Source organism: Balaenoptera physalus, assembly GCF_965194825.1.
Source record: "Balaenoptera physalus genome assembly, chromosome: 1".
Classification (NCBI taxonomy): Eukaryota; Metazoa; Chordata; class Mammalia; order Artiodactyla; family Balaenopteridae; genus Balaenoptera; species Balaenoptera physalus.
In genome coordinates this window covers 151,472,850-151,491,663 of record NC_138882.1, presented here as the reverse complement: position 1 = coordinate 151,491,663, position 18,814 = coordinate 151,472,850, and the positions used below count along the sequence as shown (strand labels likewise).

Below are 18,814 nucleotides of genomic sequence, written 5' to 3'. Positions count from 1 at the left end.
TCATGCATGTTGTATTAAACCAAATCTGCATTTTAACAAAGGACAGAGATATTAAAGCTACTAGCCCCTTTTAACACTGTACTTATAGGGACATGTCACCCTTTAAGACAAAAAATTTCTTGAAATTTATAGAAATTGGATAGTACTATCAAATGTACAAGTGATCAGTTATATATACTGTGAAAGTTTCTGTGTGTGTAAAAATACTTGTTTCCATCAAATTAGCAAGTAAAAACAAAACAAATGTCAGTGCTATTGAGTCTAACTCAGCTAGCAATGCCACTGTGAGCATGCCCTCTCTGCCCAGGTGTTGTACTTCTTATCTGCTCCACAGAATTGTTTGTTCCAGTCTTTATCTACACAATCTCTTCAACTGCTTTCTGTTTGATTTCATCTCATTTTTCTTTTCTCTCACTCCTTTGTCTTCCATCCCTGCTGCTTTGTGTTTCGTCTGTTTAAGATTCCTAGGAGATGTCATATGAATCGGTCAGGGACCCAGGGTTAGGAGGAGCAACCCTGCCTAGCGTAGTGCTAGCTCAGGGCCATGACTGGCCTCAAGTGTGTGCCCCACCTGGAACAACTGCCCCAAAGAAAACCCCACTCAGCTCCATTTTAATCTTGCAATACCTATGTGAGTCCTAGTTACTTATTGTTCCACCTTCTGAAAGAAAAACCAAGGACAGAGACTAGATGTCTGGACATGTGGGTTCTAGTTTGGCCTGGCTCTGCCATGTCATTTCCACTCCTTAGTCTTAGATAGTGATTCTGAACCGAACTTGGGTCTGCTCACCTGCTGTGCAGCAAAGCCATTTTACTGGTGAAGGAAAGTATGGTGTTTATTTATAGGGTGCCATGCAAGGAGTACAGGCAGCTCATGCTCAAAAGACCTGAACTCCCTGATGTCTTTCAGGGAAGGGCTTTTAGAGGCAACATTTGGGGTGAGGGTTGCAGGGGGATGACTTTCTTCTGATTGGTTGGTGGTGAGGTAACAAGGTGGTGTTTCAGGAATCTTAACCATTAACTTTCTGATTCCAACCAGTCTGGGGTCTAGTGCTCCTGCTCAGCTTGTGATCACCATCCTCCACTCGGGTGGGGGTCTTAGTTCCAGTTCCTACAGAATAACTCAAAATACGTGTCAGATTGTTGCGTATATCCCTTGAGGAGGAACTAGGACTCTGTTTTACTGCTGAACTATTGTTTCTTGACTGCTTTTCCTTTGTTTCTGCATTCCCTCACTTTCCTAATTAGTAACTGATTGCATCTGTTCTTTGGAACTCTGGGAAGGCCTAGGAGACTATAAAGCCTTTTTCTTTATAAGAAACGGGAGACATGGAGGGGCTATTGTATGCCGGAGGGCCCTGCAGGGTCCTGCTCAGTTTCAAAAGTGACTGCTCAGTTTCAAAAGTGACTGCTATAGTTTCCTCTAAGGACTCCCTCCACATGGTTACTGCTCAACCTCTCCATCTCCTCTCCCTCCAGTCTCCTGACCTCACTGTACGATAGCCACGCTGCAGCCTTAAACATGCTGTTCTTTCTGGGACACACCTCTCCTGCTCCTGTACCTGGCTAATTCCTACTCATCCTTTAGGCCTGAGCTCAGGAATCAGCCCCTCAAGGAAGTCTTCCTTGACTTCTTGATCCAGATTAGGACCCTCATATGGGCTCCCATAGCATCCTGGGTCTCCCCACTACTCCTCAGCTTTCATCTGGAATTGTTTGTTTACTGCCTGGTTTGCCAGCTAGGAAGTATACATAAAGGTAAGGATCCTATCTTTTTATTTACTTCTGTGTCCTTTATGCTTAGCACATAGTTGGCACTCAATGAATATTGGCTATGGGTAAAGAAAAGCAAGTAAGCAGGGCATCCTAGGAATTTTCACCAAGTTGCTACACCTTCATCCTCCTTTGCCCCAACTGTAATGGGGTATGTAACAAGACAAACATTTCTATTAATCACCAATGCTTTCTTGGGGAGAGCACTCTGTTGCTTAGAAGAAATATTGAGCTAGCAGATATATGGTTAAGAACATGGAGTTTGAGGATAAATTTCCTGGTTCTGAATCATGGCTCTGTCACTTAATGGCTGAAAACCTTGGGCAAGATACTTAACTTCTGTAGGCTTCAGTTTCATCATGTGTAAAGTGGGGCTGAAAATAATAGTACCTACCTTAGAGAGTTGTTTTGAGTATTATATGAATTAATACACATAAAGGACTTAATAATTACTGGCACATACAAACACTTAGTAAGCGCTAGTAGGTATTATTACTGTTATTAAACCATCAGGGATAAGGGGTAAGCTCAAGGAACCAAAGTTGATCCTCAGATTCTGCTTGTCGGGAGAGTAGTCCTGTTCACTCTGGGTTTTCTGTTTTGTATGATGTTTGGGAAAAGTTGGTGGATTCAAGTTGATTTACTGTGCCGGTGAGAAAGGAGATGACTTTGACATTGGCAGGAGAGGGAGGTAAGATTCATTTATACATTCAACAAATATTTACTGAATGTCTACATTGAACTAGACATAAAGAAAAGTAAGATAGTCACATCCATTACAGAACTCTAAAAAATCAAGGAGAGAAAAACTAGAGAGGCTGGGTACTGGGGTGGGGGTGGGAGGTGGTGGAGATTGGGGGGGGGACCAGACCAGTTCCTCTCCAGTGGGCGTGGCACAGCAGAGGAGGATCTTGAGAGAACAGAAATGCTAAGGCAGGATTTTAAAGCATCTGCTGTAGGATGTGTCATGTAAATCCTCCCCTCTATCCCCTACAAAATCTTCAATAAAGTTTTCATTGCTCACTAGAGAGAACCTGAAGAAGAAGATAGAAGATATCTAGGTTATAGCCGCTGAGGGAAAGATGCTGTAGGCAAAAAAGCCCTTCCTTACTCTTGTGTGCTACCAGTGAGGAAACATTATAGTGCATGCAATATTTAATGATTAAGTGATACCCCTGTGTACTGCATAATACAGGGCTCTTTAAAATGAATATGAATTAAACAGTACGAATAGCAATCGTATTAACCGAAGAGAAGAGGCATCATTCAAAGCAGGAAATTTGGGACTCCGAGGAAAAAGTAGCCGTATCTAAACCTGGAACTCAGATATGACCATCAACCAGCCCCTTTGTGGTTAACTAGTCAAACTGGTGATTCCCCAGCAACTATAACTTGTCATTTTATAAACTACTGCTTACGATGATGCAGACTTTCTTAAACATAACAGCCAAAGGTTTAGGTGTGGGGAAGGAAGGGGTCTACTATGTACTTACTTCTGTCATCCTTCTTTGACTTCCAGTTTTTCACTTTTACATCTTACCATCTTTTTAAATAATAATTTAAAGAAGTATGTCTGTATCTATTTCTATATAGCAGCAGCAGCCTAAGAAGTAATCAGTCATCAACCTAAATAAAACAAAACTATCAATTTGCCTGAATTTCCAAGAGTGAAATAAATAAAGCTCTGTTGGAATTTACCTACACAGATTGAGACTTTGCGGGGAAGAGAGAAATAAACTAGTATTTCTTTTTTTCTTATTTGTTTACTGTATAAACCCTGAGGTTTCTGCATCTTATAATGTGACTACTGATTAAAAAGATATATGGTTGTTTATTAATTCAAAGCACTATGCAAATTCACATCACCTTGGGTAAATTTTGCCCCTAAAGTTATGAAATAAATATGGAAGCATTTTGTCCTTAACAAGGCTAAAATAAGTTAATTCAAATAGTTGTCTTTGAATAGGATTTTCCTTTAAATCATTAATAGGAAAATGAAGAGAGCTTGGGTGGTCAAGCATGAAATGTAAATGAGAGTAGTTTTCTTGTTTAGGCCTTATCAGCTGATGTCACCTGATGTTAAAATTTAAATTTGAGGGGCTTCCCTGGTGGCGCAGTGGTTGAGAGTCTGCCTGCCAATGCAAGGGACACGGGTTCGAGCCCTGGTCTGGGAGGATCCCACATGCCGCGGAGCAACTGGGCCCGTGAGCCACAATTACTGAGCCTGCGTGTCTGGAGCCTGTGCTCCGCAACAAGAGAGGCCGCGATAGTGAGAGGCCCGCGCACCGCGATGAAGAGTGGCCCCCGCTCGCCGCAACTAGGGAAACCCCTCGCGCAGAGACGAAGACCCAACACAGCCAAAAAATAAATAAATTTATATAAAAAAAATTTAAATTTGATAATGCAGAAAATGACCTTATAATTTGCAGCATAATGAAACAATGCAGCTTATGCCCCAGATTTTTTGACAGTAGTATTGAAAATATGATTTTTAAGTAACATTTTCAATTGACAAGGTCGGTGAAAAAGGTAGACATACTGAATTGAGTAGAGTCAGAAAAAGAGCTTGCCTGTCCTTGTATCTATGGGACCATATTTTATTTTTTAAATCAAAAATTAAGATACAGGGTGTTAGAACAAAGCAGAGACAAACCTAGATCTCTTTAAATGGATTTAAATTACCAGTGAAATTCCTAAAGGGCCAAATAATACAGGAAGAATATACTTTTTGCCCTCTTATTAAGATGAGGAATATATTTCTTTAAAGCAGAAAAAGATTTTAGAAACCTCTTTCCAGCTTTCCAGTACATAATCAGCCTCAGATTGGCAACCACTTCCTACTGTCAGGCAGCTGGTGAGAAATGCAAAATACAGCTGCAACCAGAGGCTCAGGAAGATCAAGGTGGACACCAGGCCTTGGCTCTCAGCTTCTACCATTCTGCTACCCGAAAGAGAGAACTTCAGAGAAAGGGCAGTTAAAATTACACACGTTTTCGCCAGGTATTAACCATAACTACCTCCTTAAAGAAAATGATTGATCCTATGATCATAAGCTTTTTTCTTTCTTTTTTGGACCTAAGGGGGGAGGGGGAAGACCTCAGGGAGTCACAAATTTCTATAAAACAAAAAAATGAATTAGTTTAGTAGTCTTGGGAAACTATGAAGTTTGTGGCAGCTTTTTAGGTGTCCCGAGATTTGGGTTGTTTTACAGAGGTAACTAAATTCATGGCACAGTTAGGCAATGGTTCAAGCTCATGCTAAAATATCCTAAGTCTATTTTACTTTAAAGCATTCTAATTATGCTTGACTTTGGAAGGCATCAACAACAGCAATATGCCATCTTCCAAGAATGCATTCCTATACCAATAAGACTCTTAAAAAATGGGAATTACTATAGGGCACACCCTTGAGCAGCTATCACACTGCACTGAGCTCTTGAGAATATTCTGGAAGCATCACTGTGAACGGCTGCTTCCCTGCAGGGGAGATAAATTAAATTCAGCAGAAGCAGCAGCTTTTGGAAGGAGAAACACGGTTTGCCTCTTGGAATGCTTTTCTACCGGAATGGGTTTATATGTTCCTCTGGAGCTTTAAATCTGTGCACCGTTGAATATCACTCCGCCTTTTTTTGAAACTACGAAATAGCTTCTGTCTGTGGGATGGCGGGAATAAAGAGTTTGGAAATTAAATGCCTAAAACGTCAGATAATCCAGATGACATATATGCAATAGCATTCCATGAAGAACTTATTCAACCCAATCCCTTGCATCTTATTAACCAAGGGATAGAAACTCCAAATTTTGCACCCAAAAAAGGAAGGGAAAATGCAAGGGTCTTGCTGCAGTTCCTGGGACGCACTGAGAGCCGCTTTGTTACAAGTGTATCCAAAGTCCCCAGCACGAGCGACTCGTGGGGCGCTGCTCATCGCTGCTCCACTCGCTGTGCAGCTCCCAGAGGTAGCGGTTGTGCTATGCAGGCAGACCTTGCCAAGCTGGCCGACAAGATGCTGCGCGCCCCCAGGTGCTGCCGGTGCCGGAACCATGGCTTCCTGGTGCCCCTCAAGGGCCACGCGGGCAAGTGCCGCTGGAAGCAGTGCACCTGCGAGAAGTGCTACCTGATCACCCAGCGCCAGAAGATCATGGCCGCGCAGCAGGTGCTCACGAACCAGGCCTCCGAGGAGGAGCAGGAGGTGGCCCTGTGCGTGCAGGGGCCCCAGCTGGCCTCCGGGGCCGCGGCCGCGGCCGCTGTCCTGGGCTCAAGCTTCCGCACGCTGCCTCTGCCTGCCGCTTCGGGAGTCGCGCACCCGGGCCCCGAGGGCCGCGCGGCCGCCTTCTTCCCCGAGAGACGCCCGCGGGGCCCGAGCCCTGGCCCGGGTGCCTTCCAGCCAGTTCTGGGCGGCCGCGGCCACGTGGAGCCGAGAGAACGAGCCGCCGCGGCCATGCCCAGTTCTCTGAGGCCCCAGCTCGGGGCGAAGGCCGCAGGCCGGGGTTGCCCCGGACGCCTGGAGCTGCGCAGGTCGCTTCGGCCGGCGCTCAGCCCGCCGTTCGCCGACTTTGGTAAGATTCCCGGGCCCCGCGCGGCCTTGCCCTGCTGTTGGTTCCTCTCCGGGCTGCCGCCTCCCCGCTCCCCACGCCGGCGTCCCAGGCCTGCTCGGATCCCGCGGGGAAGGGGTGGGGGTGGGGAAGATGCTTTCTAGAGGTAACCTTGCTTTGGGATACCATTTTCAGAGTAGGCATTTGGGTTCGGTGCCTTTTTTGCAAGAAGGTAAAAGAGAGAAAGGAATGGATGGTTCTGAGGGCTTTTAACTTTTAGCTACAGCTTTTTGCCTTTCCATCCTGAAAGGAAAAAAATGGCCTCCAGTCGACCTAGCTGCCCCTCCCCCTCCACGGAGAGGCCCGAGGGAGCCTGACCATACTGCGCTTGCGCGCCTCTTCCCGCCCTTTTCTTGGGCTGGAGGCTCCTCCCCCAGGACGTCCCTGTGGGTGGGCTAGCGCAACAAGACTGCGCCTGCGCACCGTCCCCTCCGTTTCCGTGCCCTAGAGGCCCCGCCCCTCAGCCATGCCCTGCCCCAATGGGTCTATCTGTGCAGCCCTTCCAGCCCTTTCTCAGGCGTGGGTGGGAATGCCATCTCTGCTCCCTACAGGACAGTCTATTGAGATGATTGTTGTTGCCTATTTTTTCTCCCCTCCCTCCATATGCATAAATTACATTGTTCCCTAGGTCTTGTGGCTTTCACTATTACAATTTCAAGTCACATGTAGATTTGAAGCTTTTTTAAAGGGGCTCTTTTTGGGTGCAGACACGTATTTTCTTGGTTTTCTCTATGGCAGTGTGGTAGAAAGAGCACAAGTCTGAGTCAGGACGCTGGGGGCCTGCTCACTCTGTAACCCTAGGCAAGCTCCTTCCTTCTGTGGCAGTCTCTCCCCTCTGCATGCTAAAGGGATTGGCCTGATGCTCTCTGAAGCCCGTTTCTGCCTTCTGGGACATTCTAGGAAAATATAGGTCCCTAGAGAACTAGATGGGGCAGACAGATCTGAAACAGCAATTCTAGGAAAAGGATACCTTTCCATGGACACAGTGCCTTCCTTCCTTCCTTCCATTTATTTATTTTTGGCTGCATTGGGTCTTCGTTGCTGTGCCTGGGCTTTCTCTAGTTGCAGCGAGCGGGGGCTGCTCTTCGTTGCGGTGCGTGGGCTTATCATTGCGGTGGCTTCTCGTTGTGGAGCACGGGCTCAGTAGTTATGGCATGCGGGTTCTAGAGCACAGGCTCAGTAGTTGTGGCACACGGGCTTAGTTGCTCCGCACCATGTGAGATCTTCCCGGACCAGGGCTTGAACCCGTGTCCCCTGCGTTGGCAGGTGGATTCTTAACCACTGTTCCCCCGGGGAAGCCCCACAGTGCCTTTCTTTGTTTCATCCCTCAAAGAACAGGGACTGAGCCCTGAGCACTATGTGCCAGACACTAGTGATGAAAAGGATGAGTCAGATTCCTTGCCCTCAAGGATCTTGTCCTTGGGAGAGGGACACCACTGATCAAAGAGTCGCACAGATTGGTGTATAGAGCTCTAATAATCAATCGATGGTTTAGCTGTGGTCAGAAGGAAGATTAGGAGCTGAGTACTGAGGACTTCAAGAGGCAAAGTGGGGTCAGGAGAAAAAGCCTTCCAAGCTTAGGGAACAGCATCTGCAGAGGCCCTGAGGTGGAGGAGAAAGAAGGAGCTGCTAGATTTTCGGGAACGAGGAGGCTGGAGTGGAGGCAGGAACCAGCCCACATGGGGCTTCGTGGCTGTGCCAAAGGACTTTTCCTAAGAACAGTGAGTGGAACATGGGTGAAGGGTTTAAAAAGCAGGGAGGGTCAAAAGCATAATGGATGTGGGAGTTCTCCGTAAATGGATATGAGCGTTTATTGTACTGCTACCTTCAGACAGTAATGTGATGCCCTGTTTCCTAGCTCCGTGTGTTCTTAACACTTCCCTCTTTGTGTCCCTTTTCAGGGCCCCCTCTGAGTGTCAACTCAGATCATGTGGTGGGGTCTGAGTACCTGGAAAGAGAGCCTTCCAAGCTGTACCGCAGCTCCTCCAGCATGCAGCCCTACCACCCGTTCCTGCTGGGCTACCAGGATGCATCCCTTACCCCAGGGGTCCCCCTGCAGCAGGACTTCCGGCACGTGTCCTGCAGCCACTACCATGGAGCAGGCTTGGTGAGTCCCATCCCTGACTTTTCGAGGTTCCGCCTTATCCCAGTTACCCTGGCTGCTTTTACGGACCCTCAGTCCCAGGAAGCCAGCCGTTGTGCCCACTCTGTACCAGGTCCTGGGCACTGGTCGGAAGGATACAGCACTGACCTTGTACCGTGTGTGCCTCTGGGAATGCACGTGTGTAGCCAAGTCTGTACACATGTAGACAAGTCAGACTGGGCTGTGGAATGTGTTAAAAGGCTCCGGGAGCTCAGGCAAGAAGGAATACAGACACATTTCAGATGAGCCCAAGGAACCGCCACACAGTAACACTGAGTGACCACCAGCCTTGACCCATGGAATGCCAGTGCTAGAAGGGCCCTTCATTTTGCTGGGTACCAGAAAGGAAATATCACTTTCCTGGAGCCACACATTTGAGGGCAGAGCCAGGAGCAGACGTAGGTCCCCTGCCCCAAAGGTACATCCCACTGGAGACGGCAGAGGGCCTTCAGAAAGAAATGGCATTTAAGCTTAGTCATGAAAAATATGGAAACCTTCCCCAAACACCAGTCACCTTAGGAGATATTTGTTGAAAGAATGGATGAAATTTAATCCTTTTATAAGATCAGTGGTTGGCTACTAACTGGTGTGCTTTTGAGCCTGGAGTTTTGAGTGCTGGATGTGTAAAAGTCAGAGCTGTTGTGTGAGATACGGGTGGGGTGACCAGGTTTTGTGACCTTGGTTACCAGCTCCTTCCACCCTTCTCCCTTTTGGCAACCACTGAGGGCCATCAGGACTGCAGGACAGTGAGAGGCCTGGGTGACCAGTCCTGACTTTGACCCCATAAGGCTGGACCTGTGGGGGAGGTTGGCTCAGACGCAGTTCAAGTTCATGGAAATGTAGACCACTGTTACCTTTACTCTCTCCCTGAGAGCTACAAGCCTAACCCTGGGTGTTACAGAGATGTTTCCCTTGGGTGGAGGGTGGAGAAGAGTGAGTAGAGAGTAGGCTTCTTTGGTTTAATGTGGGAAGTAAGAGAAAGGATAAAAGCTTGGCATTTAATAATGAGGTCATTAGCCACAGGTCATTCGCCAGTTCAGTGGGGTTGCAGCTGTGACCAGGCAGGTCAGGCGCGCAGGGGCTGGATCCCCACTCTTGCTTCACCTCAGCAGCTTCTCCTCTGTCTGTTCCAGATCTTTTAAAGTTTTATTTAGAAATCATTTTCCATTCATTCAAGGGGGAAAAGTTTGAACACCCCTGGTCTTGATAATTTCCAGAGTGCCTACTGGCCCTTATGTCAGCCCTCGAGGTGAATGTTATTTCATTGTAGGGCAGAGGAAGAAGGCTCCATGAAGTTATGTATTTGTCCAGGGTCACAGGACTGGGGAGTGAGGGACTAGGATTCAGATTACACAGCTGGTCAGTGACAGAGCCAGGACAGAGGCAGGGCAAACATGGCCCTTGACTCTCACCACCACCCCTGCCCTGCCGGAAATTTGGGGGTGCCGGCCACCCCATTGCAGCCCAGGGAGAGCACGGCGTCTCTAGCCTCCACACAAAGAGAGGGACCTTGGCCAAATGGAGCACACACCCACCGTCTGCTCACACAGAAGCCGGGGGCCTGGCGTCCAGGGCAGGGCTCTGATTGACAGGCCTGCCAGACGGCCTTTGTTAGGAGTGTGATCTCAGTTGGCTTATCTGGGCCTGAGCTGCCACCACACGCCGCAGGCAGGAGCTGGGATCCAGGGAGAGACTCCGCTGAGCAGCTTGGAATTAAAGCACTAATAATCCCCCTTCGCACCCCCTTCACGTGTGGAGAGAGGATCAGGCGTTTATTTGTGAAGCTGCTTCGAACCCAAGAGCCTATGAATTGCCTTCATCCTTGTCCTGCTGCCCCCTGCCCAGCCTCCTAGATACGCCCCGAGCCACCTTCCACCTTCTCTTCCTGTCCTGCCCCACCTGCTACTTCTTTCTTCCTCTTTTCTCTTCCCACAAAAGAGCACAGGCCTGGAATCGCACAGACCTAAAGACCAATCCTACCTCTGCTGTTTACTGGCCACATGGCCTGGGGATGTCACGTAACCTCTGAGGACCTCGCTTGGGTTCTTAATCTGTAGGACGGGGGTAAGAGTCCTATCTCGTAGGGCCATTGATAGATTCCAGCAATAAGGTGTGAATGCGTACAAAGTGTCTGGCACAGGGTCTGGGACATGGCAGGTACTCAAAAGTGGGCTTATCTTCCCTTCCTTGTGGTCAAATTAAGTTAGGAAGTGCTGGGTTAACCTAAGGAGATTTTTGCAGACTGCCTTGAGGCCTTTAATATGCTTGTGTGCGACTCACCAGTGTGGAGGTGGTATGCAGGGTTTCTCAAACTCCCTGGACAAAGAACACTGTTGAGAGCACTTTTGGAAATACCTTGTAGGACACCAGAGTTCTCTGGAACACAGCTTAAGAAGGGCTGCTCTGAAGTATCTGGATGGAGAAGTAAATAATAGGACCCACACCTGAAATTCATACTTTTCTATTCCATTCATGTCTTTCCAGTTAAGTTTCTCTGAGTTTTTCTGTGTAGTCATCACCCCTCCACGTCCCCTCATTCCAGCCTTGGGGTCCTGTGGTGTGGGGTGAGCTTCCGTCTTCCAGAGAAGGAACAGAAATACAGAAGGGCTGATTGCTGAAGCCACTTTCCTGAGGTCACCCAGCTGCCCTTGCCTCAGTAACGGCTGCACTACACTGTGCGGTTAGAAGGGGGACACCCCCCAGGCCCAGCGACCCTGGAGTCTGAGTCATCACACGTGCGGAAGGTGGGACCACAAGTAGTCGGGATGCATGCAGATCCTTCTCCGTTGCAAAGCGGTGGGGTCAGGCCGACTTGGGATTCAGTGCTGCCTCTGCCACTCACCAGCTCTGTGGCCCTGGGCCTGTACCTTCATCTCACTGATGCAGTTTTTGGTCACCACAGTGAGGACAGTAGTAGAACCTCCCTCCTAGGGTCGTAAGGATGGAAGGAGGTTGTGGACCTGTGCAAGTGCGCCTGCTCCCGGGCTTATCTGAGGTGTGCCTGTGTTCCTTCTTGCCTCAGTCATCTATGGCAGGTGCTTGCTGAGCGCCCTGTGCCCCGGTGTCTGGGCCACGGAGGTGAATCTGTCCCATGGGGAGCCCCCCGTTCAGGAGAATGAACGTTGGGTCGGCCCTTCTGGCCAACCCTCTCCCCTCTGGCTCTCTGCTGTGTGTGCCCCACAGGTGGTGGAGCCAGTGGAAGACCTCCAGCCCGGCTACTACCTGCCGCCGCCGCCGCCCCAGTTCCCCCCGCGGTACCTCTCCGTGCTCCACTGCCTGCCCCCGCCGCCGTCCTTCTCGCTGTCCATCGTGTCTGACGTGGACACTGGTGAGTGAGCCCCCATCTTCCAGCTGCCGGGGTGCCAGGGAGACTTTCTGGAGGAAGGGGGCCCTATTGTGAAGTGGACATGCAGAGAAGGGAAATGGAGAACAGAATTTTAAATGTGCTGGGCCCTGGGTAAGCTCTTCCTTGCACCCCTCCCTAAATTCCATCCGTGAGCATCTAGGGGAGGTGGGTCCCCATTCCCAGGTGAGGAAACCGACAGAACCCTGAGAGCTTCTCCTATATGTCCATGGCGGAGCTCAGATTTCAACAGAATTCTCTGTCTGGCTCCAGGTCCAATGCTAATTTCCTCACCTTAGTAGTGCCCGTGGACAGAGACTTGGAGGATGGCACGCATGTGGTGTGTTCAGAAGACCAGAGGTGCCAGGCCTCTCTGGCTGGGGAAACAGCACGTGCTGAGCCTGGAGCAGCAGCTGGAGCCAGTTTGGGGGCTGGTGGGGATGATTCCTCTCCCCCAGGCCACTCTGGAGAGAACCTGCCCTTCACAGCTCTGCCACTGGTGTACTGGGTGATCTTGGGCACTCACACCCTCCTCTAGATCTCAGTCTTCTCACCTGTAAAACGGGCCCTGTCACAGGGTTACTGTGAGGGTCAACTGCAACTCTGGATGTGAAAATGCTTTGGGTTTTCTTTTGAGGGCCCTTGCAGCTTTAAAGGTTCTAGGATTTTTTTTTTTTTTTTCCCTTTCCATCCTCCCCTGAGGCTCCACAGGAAAAGAAACTGAGGCCTATTGTACACTTGCTGTGTGTGCAACACCTAGATCTGTTAGCTGGGGAGATGGTGCAGTGTGGCTTGAAGTACGCTGGCCCTGGTGCCGCACAGCCTGGGTATAAGTCCTGACTCCAGCACTTGCCAACGGTGTGACCTCGGGCCTGTTAATTCACTCCTTGGTGCCTCAGTTTCAATATCTGCACAAGCAGACTAATAAGGGTCCCTTACTTCATGAGGCCATCCTGAAGATGGCTGAAACGATGAAGGCAGTAGTAAAAGTTAGTTCTCATTTACTGTTTCACCTAATCCCCTGATGCTGCAAAGTATGGCCTCATCTCCTTTGACAGAAGGAGAAGCTGAGGAGAAGGAGAAACTGAGGTTCACAGCTGGGAGTAGCTTGCTTCCTCCCACCCAGCTTGTGACAAGCAGAGCTGGAGTTTGAACTTGAATCTGTATCATGTGGCCAGGGCTAGAATTCCAGTGTCCTGACTCCTAGCAAATTAAAGGTGGCAGTGGGAATAACTAATTCTCCGTAGGGACTGGGAATGATGAGAATGCCTTAGAGAAAACTTACATCTGAAAACAGGTAATTTTCCCTCTTGCTAAATCCAGCCCCTCTTCTCTGTCCTTCACAGATGACCAGTATGCGGAGGGGCCGTGTGAGCCCAGCCAGCCTTCGTCCCAGGAGCAGTCCGACTAGGCCCAGGCCCTCAGGCCAGCAGAGTGGGGCCTTGGGGGCGTTACAGCAATAATTTTCTTGTCTCTGTTCAGTGATGTGTAGGGAGGAAGGATAGTGATAGGCGTAAGATGGCAGTTAATTCCCGTTTCAAGATTGGAGGAAGGAAGGTGATTGCTTAAGTTCTGTCAATCCTGAGATAACAGGGGGTTGAAAAGGAGCTTGGAGGATGAAATCACCAGGGCAGAGCCAGGGCTGTAAGGAGTGGGGGACTGGCGGAAGCTCACGTTAAGGAATGAATTTAACCATCTCTGAGTTGTGCTGCTGTTATCAGACTCACCCCCAGAGGCAGCCTTTCATTCCTTAGGTCCCGCTCCAGGACAGGAGGCATCGTCTACTTCAGCCTTCTGGTTTTGCTGCCTCCACCTGGTCCCCAGCTGGGGGCCACACAGACATCAGGTGTCCAGCACATCCAGGTGGATGGCACAAGCAGCCAGGACTAGGGTGCTGACAGCAGGTTCTGCAGCATCCTTCCTTGCTGCTCTGTCCCCCAGGGTCAGCCTGGCCACTCCCCCTCGCCCCTTCTCCAGGGGCCTTTACTATAAGCATTCCGGCCGCTAGGGCTGCTTTACTTGTCCTCCATGAAGTTTAAGCCATTATAGGCATCATTTCTGGTTTTAAAAAATCTATTAAAGTTTGACTGTTTGGTGTTTTTATAGTGATTGCCAGCTTTAAAAAGTAGTCTGTTTATAAGCATTGATGCAGTTCTCAGAGAATAGGATGATTCTTCCACATCACCTGTGGCACCAGCAGTTTCTTCTCTGGGAACAGTTGACTATTGAAATAAAATTGGCAGTAGAAATCCTTGTGGAATGTTTATCCTCTCTTTAAATCTTTGTAGAAGGCAGCATTGGGTAGGGGAGTCGGGAGCTGGGGTTTGTGGCCTGTTGGCCTGCTCTTTCTATGTAGTTAGGCAAGGCCCTTCCTTTACTTCGGTTACCAAGTGAGAGCCTTGGACCAGGCTAGTAGGTTTTTTACTATCAGTATTGTTGTTATTATTTTAAGCAGTAGAGACCTTTTAAGGAAATTTGATGCAGACACATAAAATGTAAAGATTTCTTGTAGTTTCTCTTCCCTAGCTCCTTTCATGGTCCCTGCTGAGTGACATGGTTTTAAAAAACAGAACTTGATCCCATTTTTGTGTTTTAGGGTCCTGGTTCTGTTCCCTCGTTTTCGCTTCCTCTGTCATTTAAAAAGCATCCTGCATCTCTGCTGGATTCAGAACCTGGCAATCAGCTCTGCCCATGAGGAGCATGGAATCTAGTGGGACAAATAGACAGTCCAGTGGGATTGCTATGGGACAGAGAGAGGTAAAGGGGCTGTTGGCGGGGGCGGGGGGGGGGTGGTCAGAGAAAGCCTTCTGGAAAAATTGGGGCTTTGACTGCATCTTAAAGTGCAAGAATGAGTTAGGTGAGGGTAGGCACTCTCAGTAGGGAGATAGAAAGGGTAGGAGACCTGGAGTGACAGATTTGAGGGTGAGGGACAGTGTCCTGTTCTCTGTCTGGGAAGGATTGGCACCCAGGAAACTAGGCCGACCTGCCTCCTGTCTTGCCTGTGGGCCAGGCGTCTTAGGACAGGTGGCAGGAAGAACACTGAGAAGTGATATTCTAACTGTTCTCTCAACATCAGTGTGGTGGCTGGAGGTCAAGGGCCTGGGCCTGTTCTGTTGGAAGGTACTGGAGCAAGTACAGTCATAGGAATTTTTCAGTTACTGCTTTACAGACAGTGCTTTCAGCAGAGCAGAACCAGGCATACTGAGGCGTGCAGGTCACACTGGCTTCAGTCTGGACCTGATGATGCAGCGATTTTGGACTAGCCTGGCTTTGAGGCTAAAGCTATCAGCCACCCCAATGCTGGTGCTGCCCCTGGGTCCATAGGGCTGTAGGAACCCCAGGAGGGTGGGGGAAGACCCGGCGTCTGGTTCCACTTGGCGTAACTCTGCCCTCACTGGACCTGTGACCTTCTGACAGTATGGCCAGGTGGGGCTGGATAAGTGACCCTAATTTTTCATCACTTTGCTTTATCTTAGACCCCATGCTTTGAAAGATTTTTCAACCAAACTGCATTAATCCGTAAAGCTGTTTTTGCATTTCTGATCAACACACGCAAGTAAGAGGCAGTCTGTGACCACATGGACTCCACACCATTCCAGACCAATGTTTAATTAGCCTGCAGGGTTGAGATGGGAAGCTCTGTCCTATGGAGAAGAGCAATGTCCCCTTGTCCTCTAGGGACCCATGTCCATAGGACTCCTGGAAGGGGAGGATCGCTCAGTTGTCCTGCAGACCTGTGAACCGATGAGTCTCAGAGACTGGTCAGCATCTTTCCTGCAGCCTTGAGGGTGCCTGCTGGGGCTGAAAAGACCAGCTGTGGGGCAGGGTGGAACCCTGCCTAGCTCCCTTCCCCTTGATGTGAACCCCAAGTTCTGAGAGCCCCAGCCTGCCCTTTCCTGTGTGCCATCACCATGGTTACTTCCTGGTGGGCTCAGTTGACCCCTGCCGCCTGTAGCCTTTGCAGTCAATTTAATCTGTGCTCCCTGAATGCCCTGCTCCACAAGGCTGTCCTCCAGCAGCTTCAGCATGAGCATTGCAACACCAGATCCGCTCATGTTGCTGTCCAGCTCACACACCTTTCATGGCTCCCTACTGCTCTGAGACCAATGTTCTCAGCACAACCTGCCTGCCCCCCTCTCTGGCTGCTTCCCTCACTGGCTGGCCCAGCCCAGGTCCTGCAGGGGTGGAGTCAGCCAGGTCCAGGCAGAAAAAGATTGGAAGCAGAGAGACCGTCGGCGGGGGCAGCATTGCTCAACCCAAATAACCAAGGCTTGGCTATGAGTTGGGAGAACGTTCTGGAAGGCAGCAGGCGGCATTCCCTGACGCCGGATGCAGTGGCAAGGGGCCGCCAGGAGAGGGCGCGTGGAGGCGAGACAACTGCAGGGGCGGGGCCTGTTGCTCAGCGACTGGCCTCCGCAGAAGCGCACGGGTCCATTGCTGCGCCTCCGCAAGCACAGCTGGAGGAATAGGCGTGCAGCGCCCCCAGGAGACCTGGGATCTCCCTGGGAAATCAAAATGATGAGCCTCTAGCCCGGGCTGTATGATCACCAACCTCTCAGCAATCACCTTTGCTCTGCCCTGCTCTTGAAATAGATGCTCTACTATCTTTGTGTTCAGACACCAGCCACAATCCCCGTGTCCCATGACGTATCCCCCCACCCCTTTCTCTCCTTTCTGCACTTTGGCTCCCGCTAAGCCTTCTTCCTAGACTTTCCAACTTCAACTAACTCATCTTTTACTTATCCCTTTCCGACTTGGTCCAGGTGACCTCTCCTCCAGGGCTCCTCAGCCTGGGTTAGGAGGATCTCTGGGGCCTGCCCAGGCCCTCTATCACACTGATCCCACCGAGTAGATGTCCCTCCCACAAGCCCGTGAGCTTCCTGGGGGCAATGACAAGGTCTCATTTGTCTCTGTGTCCCCACTCCCTGGTGGGCTCAGCATTCGTTAGGACTACAGTTATCCAGCACCAGTTGCAGAATTTCAGGGTCATTTTGTGCATTATTGGGTGGAGGGTTGAGTTACCCTGCCTCTGGCCACTCACTCGGCGTTTCTGCCTTACACTTGTGCTCTGTCTGCTCGGGCGTCACACGGGGGCAGAGGAACAGGGAGTCAGCCTTTACCGAAACTCTACTGTGTGCCAAGCACTGCACCACTCCCTCATTTAATACTCACAGCAACCCAGGGAAGAGGTATGTTATCATCCCTGTTTTATGAAGGAAAGTGAGGCATAGAGAGGGATAGTGATTCGCCTAAAGTCACACAGCTTATAAGTGGCTAAGGGCATACAGAGGATGACATACATCCCTGGGCACCAGTTACAGAGTTGTTAATATCCATTTTGCCCTGACTTACCATCTTGAGATATTTTTGAACACAGACTACCTGAATGTACCCTCGTTTCTCGGCAGATTCTAGCATAGCACAGAGAGAGCAGCCTGAGGACTTTTGCCTCCTAAAACCACTGCTCACTCTATTCACTGACCCCAGCATGCAAAGCCTCCTGAGAGAATGCTAAAATAGGCATTGTTGTGACCAGTGTGGAAAGGGCCCTTGGGGTCTTTGGGCCAGAAGGCAGTCAACACCTCCTGTTGCTCGAGCCCCTGCTGTGGCCTCGGCTTCACCTCAAGCCCCATGGTGTGAGCTGGGACTGACAGAATGCTTGTTCTTGTGGCCAGAGTGGAGGACAGAGGTGTGTCTTCTAAGGCTGCACCTGTAGGTTTTGGCCCCCCAAACCCTACTGGAGAGAAGCCCTCCCTCCTTGACCTTCCCAATTTTCCTGGAGAGTGGGGTGGGGATCCTCTGCAGCCTAAACATGCCCTTCTGGGTCTAGGGCAGGAGACGAGGTCCTCTCCCTCGTCTCCTGCCGTCCTGGGGATTCTCACAGCTCCTTCCACTCCTGTACGCCGTGGTCTTGGTGGGCTTGGACCTAGCCCCTCTTACTAGAGAGCTGCTCAGAGGCCCTAGAATGAGCCATGGCTGCTTCTCCTTGGCCAAGACCCAAGGTCTTAGGGCCCCACTCTTCCTCCTTACCTCTTCCTAGCTGTGTGCACTTGGGCACATCACATAACCTCTCTGAGCCTCCTTTGCCCTCTTAGCACTGGCTCAGGGGTGTGCTGAGGATGCAGGGAGCTCTCATGAGAAATACGCCTTCGATGCCACCTCTCAGTATACGGTATATGGTACTCGTGGGGTCAGATGATTGAAGGCAGCATCCTCTTTGAGTCTGTGTTGGGAGGCTAAGAAACACAAAGGCTAACAGCTGTGGCTCTTTACTTCTTGATGCTCCCCATGTGCTAGGCACTGTATGAGTGCTTCCACAAATTCTCTCTGTGAATTGTCACGGCGACTCCTCCAGGCAGGCACTGTAATTCCTCCATCTTACAGATGGCAAAACTGAGGCCCACAGAGGTTAAGTTCCTGCTCTTGGTCATACAGTCTATAAGTGGCAGAGCCAGGATCAAATCTGAGTTCCATCTGAGTCCAGAGCTAAGTTCCCAACCACACTGGCCTCTCCTGCTTCTCAGCAAGGGAGAGTTGTGAGTCTTGGGGAAGTCATGGGCCCCCTGAGACTTGCTGCCCAATGGTAGTCCACCCAGCCTAGCTGCTTTTAAGGCATGTGGACAGGCTGAACACAAAGAACAACCTAGCTCAGGTCTTATACAAGGAATAAAATTATTTTAAAAATTAAAACCTTTTATTTTCATTTTGAAAATGAACAAAGAAGCATGAAGTTGATTTTTAAAAAATGAGGTATATTAAAATTTAAATATATACCCTTCCGCAAGGTAGATAGGAAAATTATCAGTAATGGTACTTTTAGTTCAAATGTAACCTAGGAAACAGTTTTGATTTTCATCGGGATGATTTCTCGTCATGCTCATTTCTTCATTTTTCTCCAAACTTTTTGTTTGTTTTTGTTTTAAAATAATTAATTAATTGTGAACATAAGAAAACGGTAAAAGT

The 18,814-nt window shown here is 49.6% G+C and overlaps 1 protein-coding gene across 1 annotated transcript; it reads left to right on the top strand.

Annotated features, from left to right (window-relative positions):
• Positions 1-2,594: 2,594 nt before the first annotated feature.
• On the top strand, positions 2,595-18,595 carry DMRTB1 (DMRT like family B with proline rich C-terminal 1). The gene is made up of 4 exons (XM_082430252.1): positions 2,595-6,329; positions 8,267-8,472; positions 11,692-11,836; positions 13,198-18,595. The coding sequence occupies exons 1-4, from the start codon at positions 5,462-5,464 to the stop codon at positions 13,260-13,262; spliced, it is 1,284 nt and encodes a 427-aa protein (XP_082286378.1). The 5' UTR covers positions 2,595-5,461; the 3' UTR covers positions 13,263-18,595.
• Positions 18,596-18,814: the final 219 nt, after the last annotated feature.